The sequence below is a fragment of the Urocitellus parryii genome, chromosome 10 (genome assembly GCF_045843805.1).
Source record: "Urocitellus parryii isolate mUroPar1 chromosome 10, mUroPar1.hap1, whole genome shotgun sequence".
NCBI classification, from domain to species: domain Eukaryota; kingdom Metazoa; phylum Chordata; class Mammalia; order Rodentia; family Sciuridae; genus Urocitellus; species Urocitellus parryii.
Window position 1 is genome coordinate 117,486,865 of NC_135540.1, and position 18,277 is coordinate 117,505,141.

At 35.9% G+C, this 18,277-nt stretch overlaps 1 protein-coding gene across 2 annotated transcripts in view; it reads left to right on the forward strand.

Moving 5' to 3' along the window:
- Arap2 (ArfGAP with RhoGAP domain, ankyrin repeat and PH domain 2) overlaps positions 1-18,277 on the forward strand; it is a 169,422-nt gene that overhangs the window by 38,667 nt on the left and 112,478 nt on the right. For both annotated transcript variants that reach the window (XM_026386588.2, XM_026386586.2), the window contains exons 8-9: positions 6,428-6,606; positions 17,531-17,646. In XM_026386588.2, the coding sequence (XP_026242373.2) occupies positions 6,428-6,606; positions 17,531-17,646 (295 nt within the window). The remainder of the gene's footprint in view (positions 1-6,427; positions 6,607-17,530; positions 17,647-18,277) is intronic.

Here is an 18,277-nt window from a genome sequence, read left to right on the forward strand (position 1 = left end):
TCTTGTTCTCAAGCAGAACCATTGGGGTGAATGGTGAACATTGGAGCAAAGAGTGTATCAGTTCACGATCTGTTTGGTCAGTCTGTATTCCTGTGGCACTTGTAACAGGTGATATTTTGAGTGGACGCTTGTCATGATTAGAAGAGGGCTGAAGAATTCTGAGTGGATTTTTCTTTCAGGACATTATCTGACTGGCCCTTAGCGGTGGGTCCTGTGTTTCTTCTTTCCACCTTAACATGTTCAAGAACCCTGGGAAATAGGCAAGTGGGTGAGCTCTCAGCCGTTTTTAGGCAACACCATAAACTTTCCAGTGGTGGCTGTGATATTGATACTGGAAAGTAGTCATTTATTTATTTATTTTTAAAATATGCTTGATAAATTAATTCTCCTTAGTTGTTTTGTACAAGCAGTCTCATCCCTCTTTTGAAATCTTCAGTGTTTTTAGAAGCAAGGCATGGAGTACCTATAGTCCTTTACTCTCTTACCCTACTTAATGCTGTTAACAATGGTCAATGAGTATCTGCTTTACAGACTTAATTAATGGTGTTTTGGAATTTTCTGATATAGTTCATGAACTTGCTAGGATTCCCAATTTCTTTTAAAATATCATATTATTGGGCCCCAAATTTGGTTTTGAAGAAGATCTCATGGGTTTAAAGTGCCTGATCTCAAATATGTATGTCCTCTGATCTCTTTCTGTACTCCAGATATGTATATTTAGCTGACCACTCAACATGGGTGTTTAGTGACATCTCAGACTTAAAAATGGCAAATATTTATTTTCACTCTCTCCACTAAACCTTCCCCTGTGACCTTCCTCATCTCTGTAGATGGAGACTCATGTGCCTGGGACTTGAATTGTGGTTTTCATTCTTAAGTCCTTTCCTTCTTTTATATCTCATATCCACTCCATTATCAACTCTTGTCGGTTTGATGTTGGAAATATGCCTGGACACTGACCATTTCTCAACCCTTTCACCATTGCCTCTCTACTGGAAGCCACCACTTCTGCCTGAGTTATGTTAATCACTTTCCTTGATTGATTACAGTCATATTGTCAGTATAACTGTGAGAGCAATCATTCAACGTGAAAGTCAGATCATGTCAGTCCCCTTCAAAGGGACCTTGTGTTTCTATCGTATTGAGAGTAAAGTACTTCTAATGTTCTGAAGCCCCTCCATGGTGGGGCCTTGGTCTCTCTGTCCTTATTTTCTTCCACGCCCCTTCCCCCTCACTGCATTTCAACTACAGGAGTCTCTTGTTGCTTAACATGCACACCTCTTGTTCCATGGGGCCTTGCCAGCTGCTGCCCTCTTATCCTGGCGTGCTCACCTCCAGGCACCCTCCTGGCTGGCTCCATTGCTTCCAAGGCCATTAGGCTTTTGTTTTACCACCCCTATTTTTCTGAGGCTTTTTCTATTACCCTATATAAAATAGCACTTCCTGTACCCCTCATCCTGTGCTTTGTCACTTGTAACATATGGTAGTGAGTATCTAATTTCCTACTGCCATCTTCCTCCGACTAGAGCATAAACTATGGGAGAGTAAGGCCATGATCTGCCTTGTTCACTCTCATTCCTGGTTTTCAGTCTTGGGGATAGTAGGTGCTCAGTAAATATTTGTATGGTGAAGTGATTGTGTATTTGATGAACGATCCTTATGTAGTACTTTCTCCCTAATGTCAATCATGAATGACATTGAGAGATCTTTGTTCAACCAGATTAATCAACAGTAAAGGGCCAAAGAACAAGCCACATCATGTTAGATGATAATAAAGATGATGATGATAATGATATTAATGATTTTTGATACTGGTGATTAAACTCTGGGTCTCACACATGCTAGGCAAGCACTTTATTACTGGGCTACATGCCCAGCCCATTTAAAAATTTTTTGTTTTGAAACAGGGTTTTGCTAAATTGCCCAGGCTAGACATGAACTTGTGCAATCCTCCTGCCTCTTTCGCCTGAGTAGCTGGGATTACAGGCATGTGCCACCATGCCTGGCAAAATTATGTTATTGATGGTTTGCATGTCTGTAATGTAGTTATCTCTGGTATAATCAATCATTTTTTACTGATGACTAGACCTACTGCTAAGTCCGGTAGTCTGAGAACATTGAGTCTTTTCTGTTGATTTTTGTTTAATTTCCTTTTTTGATTCTTATAAATTGACATTTCTAAAAACCTCAAAAAACTAATTTCAGGCTGAAGAAATCACTATTGTCTTTGGTTTACATTCTAGCAAAATCACTTGTTCTTTTTTTTTTTTTTCTGCTACTTTTCTTCCTAACTGGAATACTACACTTAATGCAAAGCCATAATTAAGGCAGGACATATTTTTACAAGGAAATCATGCATATTACAGTGTGAAGATAAAGATAGATAATCAATAGATACATGTTATTGGATGGAATGAAAGAACAGTAGTAATATATACTCTGATCTGCTGGAGGTACATTCCAAGACCCCCAGAATCCACTGAGTCATAGTCAAATTCTGTATATACTGTGTTGTTTCTTATCTGTGCATACCCATGATAAAGTTCATTTCATAAGCTATGCACAGTAACAAATTAATAGCCATAACTAATAATGAAGTAAAAAAGTTATAGTATACTGTAATAAAATTTATGTGAATGTGGTCTCTCAGAATTTCTTATTGTACTTTTACCTTTTTACTTGAAGTACCTCCCAGCTTGTTTGTAGCATATCCAGATGGCCAGTTTTGCTGCTGTTGTGTGTTGGGGCCATTATTTCATAAGACAAGGACTACTTGAACATAAGTACTGCAATACTATGGCAGGTAACATGATTATTGACTGACAGATGAGTATCATATACAGAACAGTATGGATACACTGGACTATGGGATGACTAATGTCTTTGGGTGGGACACTGGGACAGTGCAAAATTTTAACACACTTCTTAGAATAATGTGCAATTTAAAACTCATTAATTGTTTATTTCTGGAACTTTCCATTTAATATTTTTTGACTATAGTTGACCTTAGGTAATTGAAACTGCAAAAGTGAAACCATGGGTAAGGAGGACTGCTGTATTTTAGTGTGAAGAGCAGACAAAAGCTGCTGGCACAGTTTCTAGCTTTGCCCCAGTCATTTTTCCAAGGGGAAATCATAATACGGTTTGGAGTATTGTGGGTTATCAAAGCACATTCACCCATGTCTAAGGAGACACATGTTGCAAAGCCAGATACAAATGATGCTTGCTCTTTTACAGTGTTTGCATTAGTTTTTCACTGTCCTCTCTCAGAATTGATTCCAAAAGCCTGGTGATCTTATCCCTGATGCTAAACCACTAATGGAACAAAAGAAAAAGGAAAAGAAGTTTTATTGCTTTGTTATCGAAGGAGAAAGGCAGTCAACTCATGTCATAGAGGTTGCCATTCTAACTGCTGGGGGAACAAGAACTTTAAAAGGGTGTGTAAGAGCTGTTTCCCAAGTACTATTATGAGTATATATAATTAATATTTAACTTACATCCTTGAAAGAGATATTGTTCCAGGTTTGGGGTTTCTTTATTCTTTTGTACAGTGAGTGGAAGAGCAGATAACTCTGCTTAGTACAGGAGAGTATTAATTTGCTTCCCTCCTGGCTGGGGATGGGAAGAGGGATAAGAGTAAGGGGAAAAAAAAGTCAGGTTTAAAGTAAGTTGTTAGTGGAAGAGCAGCAGAAATTATATTGCATGAAAGAGACCCCTGTTACAACATGGAGAATTAAGACTGAATGCTGCTACTAATTCTTGTTCTTCTTAATCTTCATAATTATTTGCTTCCTATTAGTAATGGAGGTCCCCAGAAGCAAGAGAATGTTAGGGAACCTTTATTGCAATGCTGCCATTATATACATAAGAAGAAAAAAAGCAATTGCCAGTTTCAAATTAATTCCTACAAATTTGAGATATATACTAACAGTGACCTAAAAGGCCACACTATGGCCCAGTTCATTAATTGTAGCCTACATTTCAAACTGATTCATGTCGATTAACACAAACGAGCAAACAAATAAAAGCCATTACATACATTTACTTGGCAGAGACATATTGTGTGAAACTAATGATCATAAGTAATAACCCAGTTAAGTGGAAGCTCTCTAGCTGTTCCTAAAAATGTAGAATATTACCATAGTGCAATCTGGATCTGTTTATGTAGATGTAAAACTGCAGGGAGTCACTGCCTATTAATTCATTTAGCTACCTGAGTACTCTGACGTCTTCACTTTAGGATACATAACATTGCTAGGAACATTTTGGTAAATATTTTATCCTGAGAGCACCAGTTGTTGGGGATTTCATAACCCCTGTAAAAATGTATAGGTTTTTTAATAAATACGTTGGCTTTGAGTCATTGACACTGTTGCCTTTAGTTTTTTTTTTTTTAATAGGTGAGCAGGAATAAAGATAATTTAAAAATTAAGACTCCTTATGAAATGATTTTAGAGTTGAATTTGAGCAAGTCTTAAGATAGAAACTTAGTTTCAGTCCCCAGTGAAGCTGCTGTGGGTAGAACTTTCTTAGAAGGATCTGAGAAACTGTCCTAGTTCTCAAATTTTGGCCCTACTTACTCTTTCCTTGAAAGTCTTTCTTACCTGAGATTCATTCTGCTTGGTTTTGTTCTTGCTTTCGGTATTTTTTTTTTACCCCTTTGACTTGTTAAGCACGTCCTCATTGTTTGGTGGTCCATTTTCTGGTCTCATAGATGCAGTCCTGCCTCAGGATTTGCCCACTTCTCTGTGTCACCACTCCACCCCCGAGGAGTGGCTTCCTTTGCTTGTATGTGACTGTCAGTCTGCCAAGTGTTTGTGCCAGGGCACTGAACACCTGAGGTGTCCTGTGGAACCGCCTGCCTTTGCCTGCCCACTTGTGACATCAAGCTACCTTGTATTCTTTATTTTCTAGAACATCCATCAGATGTACTCAAATCCTCAGCCATGCTTTGCCCTCCACATTCTTCTGCTTCCATCTCCTGGAACTGTACAGGCTCCACTGCCTCACTCTTGGTCTTGGCTTCCAGTTTGGCCCACTCGTCATCTTCTTAATGACACTAATTATGTCCTTCCTTGCTAAGAATCCCAACATGTTTTTTTTGTTTTGTTTTGCTTTTTGCCTCTGTAATAAAAACAAAATTCTTCAAAAAGGCAGCGCAGATTTTCTAGCTGTATATCCCATTATTTCCTTGTGAGTTCAAAATTATAAATCTACTTAAGTTAGTCCCTAACAGATGTTGGTTCTTCCTGCCTGTGTTCTTGTGTTGTCCTTGCTCAAAATTCTGTTCTGCTCTTCCCTCTCCCAAACCCATTTAGAATTGCTCCTCATCCACAAGAGCTAGCACAAATAACCCTTTTTACCTATGGTGCCAAAAACAGTTGTATGAGTGTTAAAACATTTGATTGTCCTAATTTTAATACTAACTTCCTGCATGACCTTCAGCAAATCACTTACCTCAACTGAATTGACTCATATATTATTTGATACCATTTGTATGACATTTATACTATTCTGTGTTCCATTATGTGTTCATATCTAACTTGACTTATAGCTTTGATTGGTCTTTGGGGACCAAATCAAATTCTTGTGCTCCTAACACAGTGTGTGGTGCATAGTTGAAGGTCACTTAACTTTTGTGGAGGGAGTGGGAGGACCAAGTGTTGATTTGCTAGCTGAGCCGCTGCTGTTACTGGAAGTGGAATGGAAGGATGAATTTCAGGGCAGTGTTACGACACTGGGTTTTGGGGCTATTTTGATGATTGAATTGCTATATTCAATTATTAATTGTTGGGTTGCAGTATTACTTTCTTCTACTGAAAGGAAAAATCCAGTCTCATGAATCATCTGAAGGAGTATTCCTCATGCTTTAAAAAGGATATAGGTTGCCTGGAGTTCTTTGTAAAATGTAGGTTCTGATTCATAAGGTCTGTAGTGGGGCCGCAATTTTGTATTTCTATTTTTTTTTTTTTTCAGTACCAGGCATTTAACCCAGGTGCACTTAACCACTGAGTGGCATCCCCGGCCCTTTTATATATTTTATTTAGAGACAGGATCTCAGTGAGTTGCTTAGGGCCTCACTACATTGATGAAGCTAGCTTTGAACTCATGGTCCTCCTGTCTCAGCCTCCTGTGTTGCTGGTATTATAGGTGTGCACCACTGCATCCGCAGAGATTTTGTACTTCTAATAAGCAACCAGAAGCCAGTGGTACTGGTTCTGTAACAACCAAGTAGTAAGTGTTTTTTCTTTTTCCTTAGAGGGCTGGACTCTTGTCCCTGCCCCCAGTAATGTTTAGAATGTGGTTGTGGGGGGAAAAAATTGTGAATAATCTATATCCAAGGAAGCGGATTCCTTGATGACATTTTTTTTTTTGTATCTGTGTGACTTATATATAGACTTATGTATTTTCTCCTGTCTATTTTCAGAGGAGAGAAATGACTGGATCAGCATACTATTAAATGCATTGAAATCACAGTCCTTCACTTCCCAGTCTCAAGCAGCTGTTGCACCTGAGAAGTGTGGATATCTTGAACTGAGAGGATATAAAGCCAAAATTTTTACTGTGTTAAAGGGAAGCAACGTGTGGCTTTGCAAAAATGAACAGGTGAGCAGTGCTATATTAATTGCTGATTGATGTTCTTTGATTATAGTAACAATTGTGAGTTGTCAGCATTATTAGTGTCTTAGTTTTTCTTTTGCAGTGAGTTCTGTACTAATTGTAACAAAGAGAGTTGTTAAATTTTCTGTTTCAGAAATGTGTCTGCATATTTGAGATTGGATATCACCTTTTTAAGGGACTAAGAAAATAGAATTGTTAAATAATTTTTGAAACACATTCCTTAGTTGAAGTAACATAAAACTACAAGAGAGACAATATAGGGGCTGGGGCTATAGCTCAGTGGCAGAGTGCTTTCCTGGCATGCACAAGGCCCTGAGTTCAATCTCCAGCACCATAGAAAAATAAAGAAATAAGTATCTAAAGTGAAGGTGTTGGGGCTGGGGTTGTGGCTCAGCTGTAGAGTGCTTGCCTAGCATGTACAAGGCCCTGGGTTCGATCCTCAGCCCCACATAAAAATAAATAAATAAATAAAATAAAGATATCGTCCAACTACAACTGAGAGAAAAAAAAAAGAAAAAGGAAAAAAAAATGAAAAGAACCAATATAGAGGCTGGGGCTGTAGCTCAGTGGCAAAGTGCTTGCCTAGCCTGAGTGAGGCACTGGGTTCAATCCTCAGCACCACATAAAAATAAACACAATAAAGCATTCTGTTCATACATAACTATATTAAAAAAAAGAACCAATGTAGATGTTGATGAAATAGACCCAGTTCTATACCTGTAATGCCTTTTTTGCTTTTTTGAGGGAAAAATATAAAAACAGGTAACATAGTCAATTGAGTTTAGAAAATTTTATTTTATTTTTTTTAGCAAATTTTTTTATAGGAAAACTAATTAGAGATAAGTGAGATATATGTGTGTATATATAAAATGCATATATATGTGTGTGTATATATGTACAAACATATTTTTCTAACACACATGTGCATAAATAAAACATATTTGAATTGTTGAGTTATTGAATTTGGTTACTATGAGAAGACTGAATAAAGAATTTAAATATTTTTGAGGAGACTGATGATGAAATAAAGTTTTATTGAGCCTTGTTAGCTTTATTTGATTTTGTATATTATATTTTCTGTAGTTATTTCTGGAATTTAATATATAAAAGAAAATTCTTTTTGTTTTTTTGGGGGGATACCTTTTCATTTTTAAATCTTTATCCTAGAATATATTAGGTGCTTTATAATTATTTGTGGAATTAAACATGTGCTTTGGATCTCTGATCTAAGATGAACTCATTTTATGATAAATTATAATGGGTTATGGTAAGGTGAAGTATAAATGTTTTTATAACGAAAATTGAGATAGCCACTCAAAACAAGCAGTAGGGTTTGTTTTTTTTAATTGCTATAGATCTTTATCCAAGGCATCCTCTGAACCTCAGTGTGAACTTATTCATTAAATTTTCTGGATAAGATTTCTTAGCCAATTAACTGTGGAAGGCATCATTGAGCACTGCCGGCATACTAATAACTTGGATAGTTAGCATACTCCTCAAGAAGAACAGTGATGTACAGCTTAATAATGTGTATGAACCAAATAGGAGCATTTTCAGTCTGTGAAGTTGGATGATTAAAACTTTTCTTTTTGGAATCAAGATTTAAATTGCATGATTTGCCTGTATCTGTATGGAAGTTACTCTGCAGAATTGTTCATTTTTTTCACTTTTACGGACCTGATGGACTTCATGTTTTTTGTTTCATTGCTAACATTAGCAAGATTGTCAAGTTTGTTATTTCCTAGATGGCAGATATTTTAAATGTTTTATTAACACTTTCTGATTAGCAAAAAATATATGAAATTATTTCTTTAGTGATTGAGCATGAAAGGCACAATAATGAGTATTGTGTATCAGGTACATTGAGTATCAGGTACTATGCTAATTTAGTTGTATATATTCTCTTTTAATCATACCTACTAAGGTAGGAAGAAGATATTCTCATCTATGTTTTATAGATGAGGAAAACAATGATTAAGTAATTTAGGAATTTACCGTGCAAAGTTTGATTTAAAATCTAGACTTCATAACTCTTGTCTTCTTAACAGTCATACCAAGCTGTAAAGTCTAGGTTGAAAAGAAATTTTTTGACTCTGGGCCTTTTAGAAGTAGCCCAGAGTTTCTTTTTGTCAATCATTTCTTTGCCTAGTTTGGGGGTATTCACTCAATAAATAATGTGTGCCAGGTTGGGCATTCTTCTTACTAAGAAGGAAGAAAAGCTACACAAGACCAATAATGGATGATGAGCTTAGTGCTATATTAGATTGTGCTGTAGTTACAGAGAAATCTGTTAATTAGATACACTTCCATGTACTTAAGTAATGAATGTATTCTCCTTAAAAAAAAAATGAAGCACTGAAATTGGACCCCTCTCCATTTTCGATAAGTAAATACATTTTTGATATGCATACATTTCAAGACTTTTTGTACGCATTGACATGCCTATATATATACCTTTAAAAAGTGCATTGTTGTTTTTGGATGCACTGTGGTTTTTTATTTTTTAATTTTATAATTGTATCTCATCATATGGAGTCAGAACTTAAAGCACATGTGCTTGAGTGAAGTCTTAAGGAATGAGTTGGCTCCAGCCCCAGTGGAGAAGTCAAGGAAGGCCATACAGGTCCTGCCCATGTCATCGCAGTCTCATATATTTTTATGTTCTGATATATGCCTTCTTCTCCAGAGGATGGTGGCTTATTGGTTATCCCACATGTTGAAGGAGTTTATGTGAAGTATAGGGTGCCTGCCAAGAAAGGAAGTTGTCTTTCTCCTGAGTGCAGAGGGCTTTATGCCAGTGTGGGCCTCAATCTGTGTTTTAGGAACAGTGCTAAATGATGTTGAATTTCTTTTCAACCTAAACTTTAAAAAGCTTGACTTAACTGCTGGGAAGCCAAGCTTAGAGTTGTAAAGTCCAGATTTTAAATTAAACCTTGTCTGGTAAACTATAATCCCTAGGCCAGTTACTTTCCTTTCCTGTGACCAAAAGACCTGACAAGAACAGATTTGAGGAGGAAAAGTTCATTTTGGCTTCTAGTTTCAGAGATTGTACTTGGTGGACTCTGTAGTCATGGCGGAAGGGCGTGGTGGAAGAAAGCACTCAGTTCATGAGAGCCAGGAAGGAGAGAAAGAGCTCAGCTTACCAGGGACAAAGTTTAAACCCAAAAGGCACACCTCCAGTGACACAATATGGTAGTCTTGTCAGTTACTAATCCATTGAATAGATTAGCCTGTGGATTATGTATAGCACTTATAATTCAATCATATCACCTTGAACATTTTTGATGTCTCACACATGAACTTTTGGGGGACACCTCATAACCAAACCATAAGAGGTAATGAAATATTTTGATGCATCTCCTAAAAATTTTACACACACACACACACACACACACACACACACACACACACACACAGTAATCTTGTATATTTTTTTAAGCTGATAGAAAAAAATCTATGCATTATAAAAGTACAGAGAGTGTGAGGATTGAAGTTGTGTATCTTCATTTGTGTTGGATCTAATATAGTGCTAGGCAATAAGGTTTAATTATTTTTGTTTTTAAAACTGTGAATTTATTGCCCACATAACTTAATTGCATAGAGAGAATAAAAATAAAGAAATTGACCTGTGACACAGGAATAATTACCTGTTTTATGTCTTTTAATGTATGCATGGTTTTAGTAATTGACTTTGGTGGTCACTTCAAAGAGTGACAGTGAGCAGAGGTGGAGGAGTGGGCCTTTCAGCAGCATGAGCTGAAGAGTCATGAAAGAAGAAGCTTGTGTACCGCAAAGATGGGAGATTGAATCTTTTATACCAAATCGAAAGTGTACATTTTTCCAAGTTAAAATAATTATTAAAACACTTGTAATTAATGACATTACCTTTGAAATTCCCTTTCTCTTCTCCAGAAGTGGCATGAGGGCAATAAGGGGGTTTCACAGTTCACTGGCTGGTCTTAACTCTATAACTAATGTGCGTCAATGTGGATTTAACACATGTTCTGGTTTTCTTAATTACTAAGTACAAAGGTTTACTTTATTTTTTTTAACCCCTTTCACTCCCTTTTATTCATTAGCACATCATAGGAACTGAAATCTGCGGTAGCCCTTGGGCTGCATAGGAGAAGTACCTTAGGAAATGTTTTATTAGGTGTTGCCTCACACCTTTTTATTTTTGTATTTTTTCCAGATAGGCTTTATTTTACAAGAAGTAGGAAAAACCATGAGGAGATATGTAAAAATGTTTGTTGAGAGGAAAATGGATAGTCAAAACTGACACTAAAAATCTTTACCTAATTACCCTGTGGCAAAACCCTGCACTGCCCTTATCACATAAATTAAATGTCATGCCTTACCTGGTTAGCGCCCTGTTTTAATTTTTACACTTTTCTTGTGTTTCTTCTCTCTGCAGTGTTTTATATGCTTGTAGTATGTTATGATTAAGGCAGTTTTTCCACATTATCATATCAACTTTGTATAAAACGGTTTGCTTAGGCTATAGTACAGTGTTGTTTTTCTAGATCCATCTGTCTGTTTAGCAAATGTGGGCACCCCCTCTCATTTCAGAGCACTGCTTTAGGTATTAGGGCAGTGGTAATCCCCAAGATCTCTGCTCCTTGGAACCTTACTTTCTGATTGGGGTAACACAGTGATAAGGATATGAAATTTCTTGTAGCCTTTTATATGCAGCCTTCTGTCTTGTCATATATATATATATATATATATTTTTTTCTTTTGGGGGCCAAGAATTCCTGTGACCTTTTTTTTTTATATTTAAAATGCTGTTAGCTATGTGACTAGGTTATCAGTTACAGTTTAGTCTTAATAGAGAATTATAGTATTTACAATCCCAAATTAATAGCATGAATATTTATGTTATTCATTTTTGTGTGCTCAGGAATTCCAGACCAGCAGCTGTACGCCATAAACATATGTGGATCCTACTTGAATTAATGATCACTTATAGATGTTTTCCAACTGGACAGTTTAAAAAGATTTTTGTTTTCACTTTCAATTACTTTTTTCACTATGAAGTATCTTTTCATTTTATGTCTCTGTTTATTCATTGGGATTTTATTTTCTTATTTTTGTCTTACAGAAGTTCTGTTGGCATAATTAATTTTTGAAAAAAAATATTTGAAAGTTTATAGATCTTCTGTACTGTGGGACAATTATTATTTTCCAAGTTATTTATCTTGATATGGATATACTGAACAAGCCAATGTTTACAAAAATTTCAAACAAGATAATCAAATGTGAACATACTTTGAAATGTATGTATTACATACATGGTATTGTTAGTTGGATGGAATTTCTGCAAATGGACGTGAGCAAATTTAAGACAATTGACTTTGGTTTCCAGTCTTTTTTTTTTTTTTTTTTACTGACAGCCAGTCTCCCATCTTTTCCTGATGAGTTTTTAAAATATCCTGTTAATATTAGGGAATTCATTACAACCAGATGTCTAGCTTGGTGGGTTTGGGTATCCATTTGATGATAATTGTGGCATTGAGGTCTGCACTGCATAAACTCACTTGATTAAGCATTCTCAAATCAGGGTATAACAAGAAATTCATCCCCCTGCTTTCCCCCAACATAATGTCCCCTGGTGTTCTGGCATAGGAAGGAAACTCTAATAGAATTTAAATAGGCCTCATAGGGCTCTGGGTTGTGTGGCAGAGAAAGAAACTGCAGGATGTAGGTGGTGGCCTCACATTTTCTGGGTTCTGTATCTGGCCAAACTCTGCATCTGGTGTTTCCCAGGAAGTCTGGTGCCAATGTCATACAATGCCACATCTGTTTTCAACAAATGTTTAAGCACCGAGTTCTTAAATTCCTGGCAGGGAAACCTAGCATCCAGTATTTCCAAAAATAGATTTCAGATTTCAGCAAATTTGGGGTTAACAAATGCTTCCTAAATTTTTCTGTTTAGTAATCAAACTTTCATTTTTGTCCTTGTAGTATGTAGTTTTAAAGTGTAATTTTAGCCATATTCTGTTGCCACAGATTTATATAAATAACTCATCTGAGTATCTTGATAAATATTTACTATGAATACTATCTGAATATTTAGTATGGAATAATTGCTGTAAATACTTTCAGTCCATTATAAATAAAATGTAAATATTTTTATTGAGGATAAATTCTACATTTAGAACTTTCAAATAAAAGAGTTGTCAAGATATTTTAGTTTTTAAGTTTTTACTTATTCATTTACCTTTTTTTTTTTGCACAGTGCTGGGGATTGAACCCACACCCTCATACAGGTAGACAATTACTTTACCACTGTGCTACATCCCAGCCCTCATTTACTTTTGTAACAATGCTCTGTTAGGTAGATATTACTCCATTTTCATAAATGAGGAAATTGAGGTCAAGATAACCTACATAACTTGTCAATGGTCTTTTGCTCTTAAGTGGATCAGCCAAGATTGTCCCTTAGGTCTCCCCGCCACACCCCATTGCCCACTTGGTTACTGCCACCATTTCAGTGCCCAGATCTGCTAAGCCACATGTGCTTGTCATTTTGCTGGTGGTGGGATCCATGCTTTTTGAGATCCTGCATTCTGTCACAGAAAAGGAAATGTGAACTAATGCTTACTCTACAATATGTTTTTAGTTCTTACTTTCTACAATAATACAGTTTTACCTGCAAAATTTACGTGCTGTTTTTTTCATTCCAGTTCATAGCATTTTAAAGGTTGACTGTTTGGCTCATTCTTGATTTGTGCTTATTTTTCAAAATGAGACTAGAGTTCACAATCTGCTCCTAGTTAATGGGTAATTTATTTTTAATTTTCATGAACATTTAACATTCACATTTCATTCCATTTTTAAAAAAATGCATTTATGTCAGGTAGTTGTCTCTGACCTTGTGTTTTCTTGTAATGAACTTTTTAATAGGTAAGATGTTTGGTTGGTTTTAAATTTAAGATGTAGAAAATAACAGTGATAATAATAAACTAGACATGTGAGATGCACCATGTGCCTTGTATTCTTCTAAGCATTTTTACTGCATTAATATTATCCTCACTGAGGGGATGCTGCAGGTATCATTATCATCCCTAATTTTGAACATGTGAACTGAAATAGAGAGAGAGACACCTGAATATAATCTGGCCTGAGTTTTGTTCTTTTTCCTTTGGAAAGCCTTTTTATGACACAAGTCTCTCTTTTGGATTGGATTCAGTGCTTAGCCTATGACAGACAGTTTTCTTTCATTACATGTATAACAACTCCCTCTTATTCCCTCCCAGACTCTTAAGTTTCCCCAAGGCAAGTACCTTGCTTCTACTTTTGTGCAGATATAGGACTTAGCAAAATATCTGGCGCACTCTAGGTACTTAACAAACACTGCTTTGCCAGAACTAATTTTCCCATTTAAAAAATGGCAGTATCATCTCTCCCTGGTTCATACAATAATTCAGAAAATCAAATGAGAGCTCATGGCTGTTTATAAACTTCAGAGCGCTACCTAAATAGATACTGAGGCAATTATGGAGTGCAATGAAGATGCTTTTAAAACCTCTGAAATATTAGCACTGGATTTGGCACTCGGAACAATTAGGATCCTTATGGGCCAGCATGTCATTGTGTTCTGGCAGGCTTATTCTTAACCAGTGGTCTTAATAATGTCACATGGCTTTTGTATACACTGAAGGCATGGTTTTTTTTCATTCAATACAAAGCTTGAGAGAAATGTTTTATGTCATGATATTGAAGTATTGAAGAATCATAGGGTCTAAATTCTGTAACTAGTTCTGCCATCTAATTCAGTGTTTCTCAGTATTGACCACATATGAGGATCTTGGGTTGTAGTTTTTTTATTTTAATTTTTTAGTTGTAGATGGACACAACATTTTTATTTATTTATTTTTATGTGGTGCTGAGGATCGAACCCAGTGCCTCAGGCTTTTGAGGCAAATGCTCTACCACTGAGCTACGATCCCAGCCCCTGGGATTGTAGTTTTGTTTTTGTAAATTAAAGATTCTTAGGTTCTGCCTTTGGATGCATAGAATAATATCTCAAGTGGGAAGGAGAGATCACCACAGATAATTTTGATGAGCATTTAGTAATGAGAAATATTCTCAATATGTTTGAAATACTGTTTGAGAAAAATGGCTTAATGTTACCAAAAATATTTTTAATGGGAAGTGCAGTTGTTTCTTATTTAATAGCTTTCAGAAGCACTGACATTTATTTTGTTACTCTGGAGTATATTTTACAGTCAATTTGTGCTGGTGAGCTTCGTGGATACTCTAATTACTCAAAACCATATGGCCATGGCAAGTAGCTGATAAATGGGTTACAATTTTCCAAGCTAAAAGAAAATCAACCTTGCCTTGCTTGGGAGAAATTTGGAGCATGGAGCCTGTCCTCTTTTACTTCCACAGAAATCACAGTTTTAGATGCAGAAATTTCATGACTCGTTTGTAGAGGTGCAGGGCCATCTATTCAGGCAGGAGCCTTGATGAGGCTCATCACTTTCCATAAAAGGTTGTCATTCTCACCATCTGCTAGTCTAATGGTCAGATTATTATGTGTTTCTGCCCTTAGCAACATAGAGTACTTGCAGGTCAGGGCCCTATCCGAGAATATAATCTGGAGCTGTCAGATATCCAGCTCATGTCAAAAGCCTCATCATGGAGAATTGTTTGAAGAATGTACAATCCAAGTATACTATTTTATTCTAGGGTTTATCTCTGTACCAAAGTGAGCCATCATAAAGCTACTTTAAAAACTCTGATTTTGGTACTCCTCACTTTCCTCTTTATAAAAAAGGGCTTCAGTTTCCAGGCACAAGCATTGGGAATTTATGCAGCAGTTGTATTATGCAGCAGAAGCTTTAGTATGGGTGATAGGGAACGTGTATGTGTGTGTGTGTTTTCAATTTAATATGTACATAAAACCCTGTGCTGATAATGATGTAGCTTTTTAAATGTGGCTGATTGGAAAAACTTCACTTCTCTTTTCTCCATATACAGTGTATTATGTACTCTTTTTTATTCAGTGGGCTAAATATACAAAGTAGAACTGTTATTCCCATTCTAATTATTTTACAACACTTAGCATTCCTCTGCATCTTTGCTTTTGTATTACTGATTCTGTTTCTGCCTTCTTTTCCTAATAAGATGAGCCATTTGTTCTTTTGTCAAAAAACTTCAATTGATGACTTCTTTTCTAAATAAAATATATTCTTATTCTAACTGAAAATCGGTACTTTTTTTTTTTTTTTTTAAAAAAAAAGCCTTCTACGATTTGTGACTAAAAACTCTGAATTCAATCTTTACATGTAGGGGAAAATTTGATTTAAACTTACTTGATTTTTACTTATCATTCAAGAATGGATTCATATTAAACACAAAATCCTAACAGACAACTTGAAAAGATAAGGATCTGTTTTAACCAATCTTTTTGGGGGGAAATATTGCTGAGGTTTGAATCCTGGGCCTCCGGCATGCCATGCTCTAACACTGAGCTACACCCGCAGCCTGTTAACCAGTCTCTTGAAGCACGCCAGAGAGTTTTATGCTATCTGGGGACTGGACGGGGTCCTCCTGGTTTTTCCACATTCTGACATCTTCCAGTCACAAATATTTGTCCTGAGGCTTCTCCTTTCAAGGAATCTGAAGTTCTAACATGTCTTTATGTTTTCAGGTGTCATTTCCCAAGAGGATGGAAATGTGGGGGGTGAAAGGCTTTCAATTTCTAAGATGTGTCTGCCTGCCCACCCCCACCACCAGTTATTTATATTGTATTGACCAAACCTATGGCCTTTCATAGGTATAAGAGAGATGGGAAAATAGTTTTTTACTTTTCTTTCATGTAACAAGCGTGACAAAGAGAAGAGGTCTTTGAATTGCTTCATTCAATTAATCTTTCTAAATAGTCTTTGCTAAGTGTCCTTACTGAATATGAACCAATATTTTTCAGAGCACATTTAATCTAAATCTGTTCACATAGATAATTCCTCCTTTGAGGCACAGATTATATTTTATAAAGTGTTGAGATTATTTATTTGATAAATCAAATTCCAAAACCCATACGAGCAGATAATATGTTACAAACTTTAGTGCTTTTATAATGCAGTCTCTTTGTAACCTTTTGAATAATTCTGTAATTTTTTGTGAGACTAGCAGAATACAGTAGATGCAGATGTTGAAAAATGGTAATTTTCATACCACAGTAGCATTAGACAAGCTTTTTAAAGAATTTGATTGAAGGAAGAAGAAAACAATAAAATATCGAATGTGAGATAAAACTGTATACTTCGTAAAACAGGTAATGCCTTTGTTTGGGAGTAAATGAGGAGAAAAATAATGTGGCCCGGCAGAGATAATCCAATGTAGTAAAACAAAGGACAGTCAGGCAGCCTGAGCTTCAGTTCCTTTCCACATGTACAATCAGCTGCACTTTCTACCTTCTCTCTTTGAGCCTCAGTTTCTCCATCTTTTCATATAAATAGTACTTGTGCTAATTTCACACTGTCCTTTGGCCCTCCCCCCCTAGAAAAATACTTAAAACATGGTAAGGGTTATTAATTATTAATTTCCTTTACAGAATGGATAAAGGTAAATGTAGTGACTACTTTCAAAAGCAAGGTATATGTTAGTGTCTGTGGCCTACTCTCAACTTACCTTTTATGTGAAAGACACCCATACTTTATCAATAGACCAGATGCCAAGCTTAGAATGGCACAGTGGTGTTATTATATTGAAAGTGACTACCAGAAAAGGAAAAAAAAGGAAAACTCAATCCATTTTCTAATTGGATATATTTAATTCCTTATACATGTAGTAAAATTTGTAGAAGTTATTGAATCTTAGAAAAAAAGATTGTATTTTCAGAATCCAGAGTTTGTGTGTGTGTTTGTCTATAATTTTTTATATTTTTTCTCCACACTAGGATTTTAAGAGTGGACTTGGTATTACTGTAATTCCTATGAATGTAGCGAATGTAAAGCAAGTGGACCGAACTGTGAAACAGTCTTTTGAAATAATTACCCCCTATAGGAGTTTCAGGTAGGGTGTCTTTAAATATTTTTTAATTTTATACTACTACAAGAAAGTTTGGGTGATACATCTTTATAATGCTAGTGGTGATTTCATCTCTTATCGAATATTTAAAATTGTTTTCTAACCTTTCCATATTGCCTGACTTACTAGCCAGCCTACAGTAAACATTTTTTAAAAGTGACCTGAATAATCAGGCAACTTGCAAAGATACTTATTTCATAAAATTTGCATTGTTGGGCTAGGGATGTGGCTCAAGCGGTAGCGCACTCGCCTGGCATGCGTGCGGCCTGGGTTCGATCCTCAACACCACATATAAACAAAGATGTTGTGTCCGCTAAAAAAAACTGAAAAATAAATATTAAAAATTCTCTCTCTCTCTCTCTCTCTCTCTCTCTCTCTCTCTCTCTCTCTTTCTTTTTAAAAAAAATTTGCATTTTTTCTTTTAATGTCTCTTTTTTTCTTGGTAGTAGTGGTGGGTATGTTAAATTTTATCAATAAATATTTCACAAATTTCTTCACATTTTGGATGGAAAAAAACAAAAAAGCATATTACATTGCTTTAAATTGTATTGCTTACCTTCCTTTTGCTTATCAGACACCTCTTTGAAGATTGATTCCTGATTGAAAGCACAGTTGC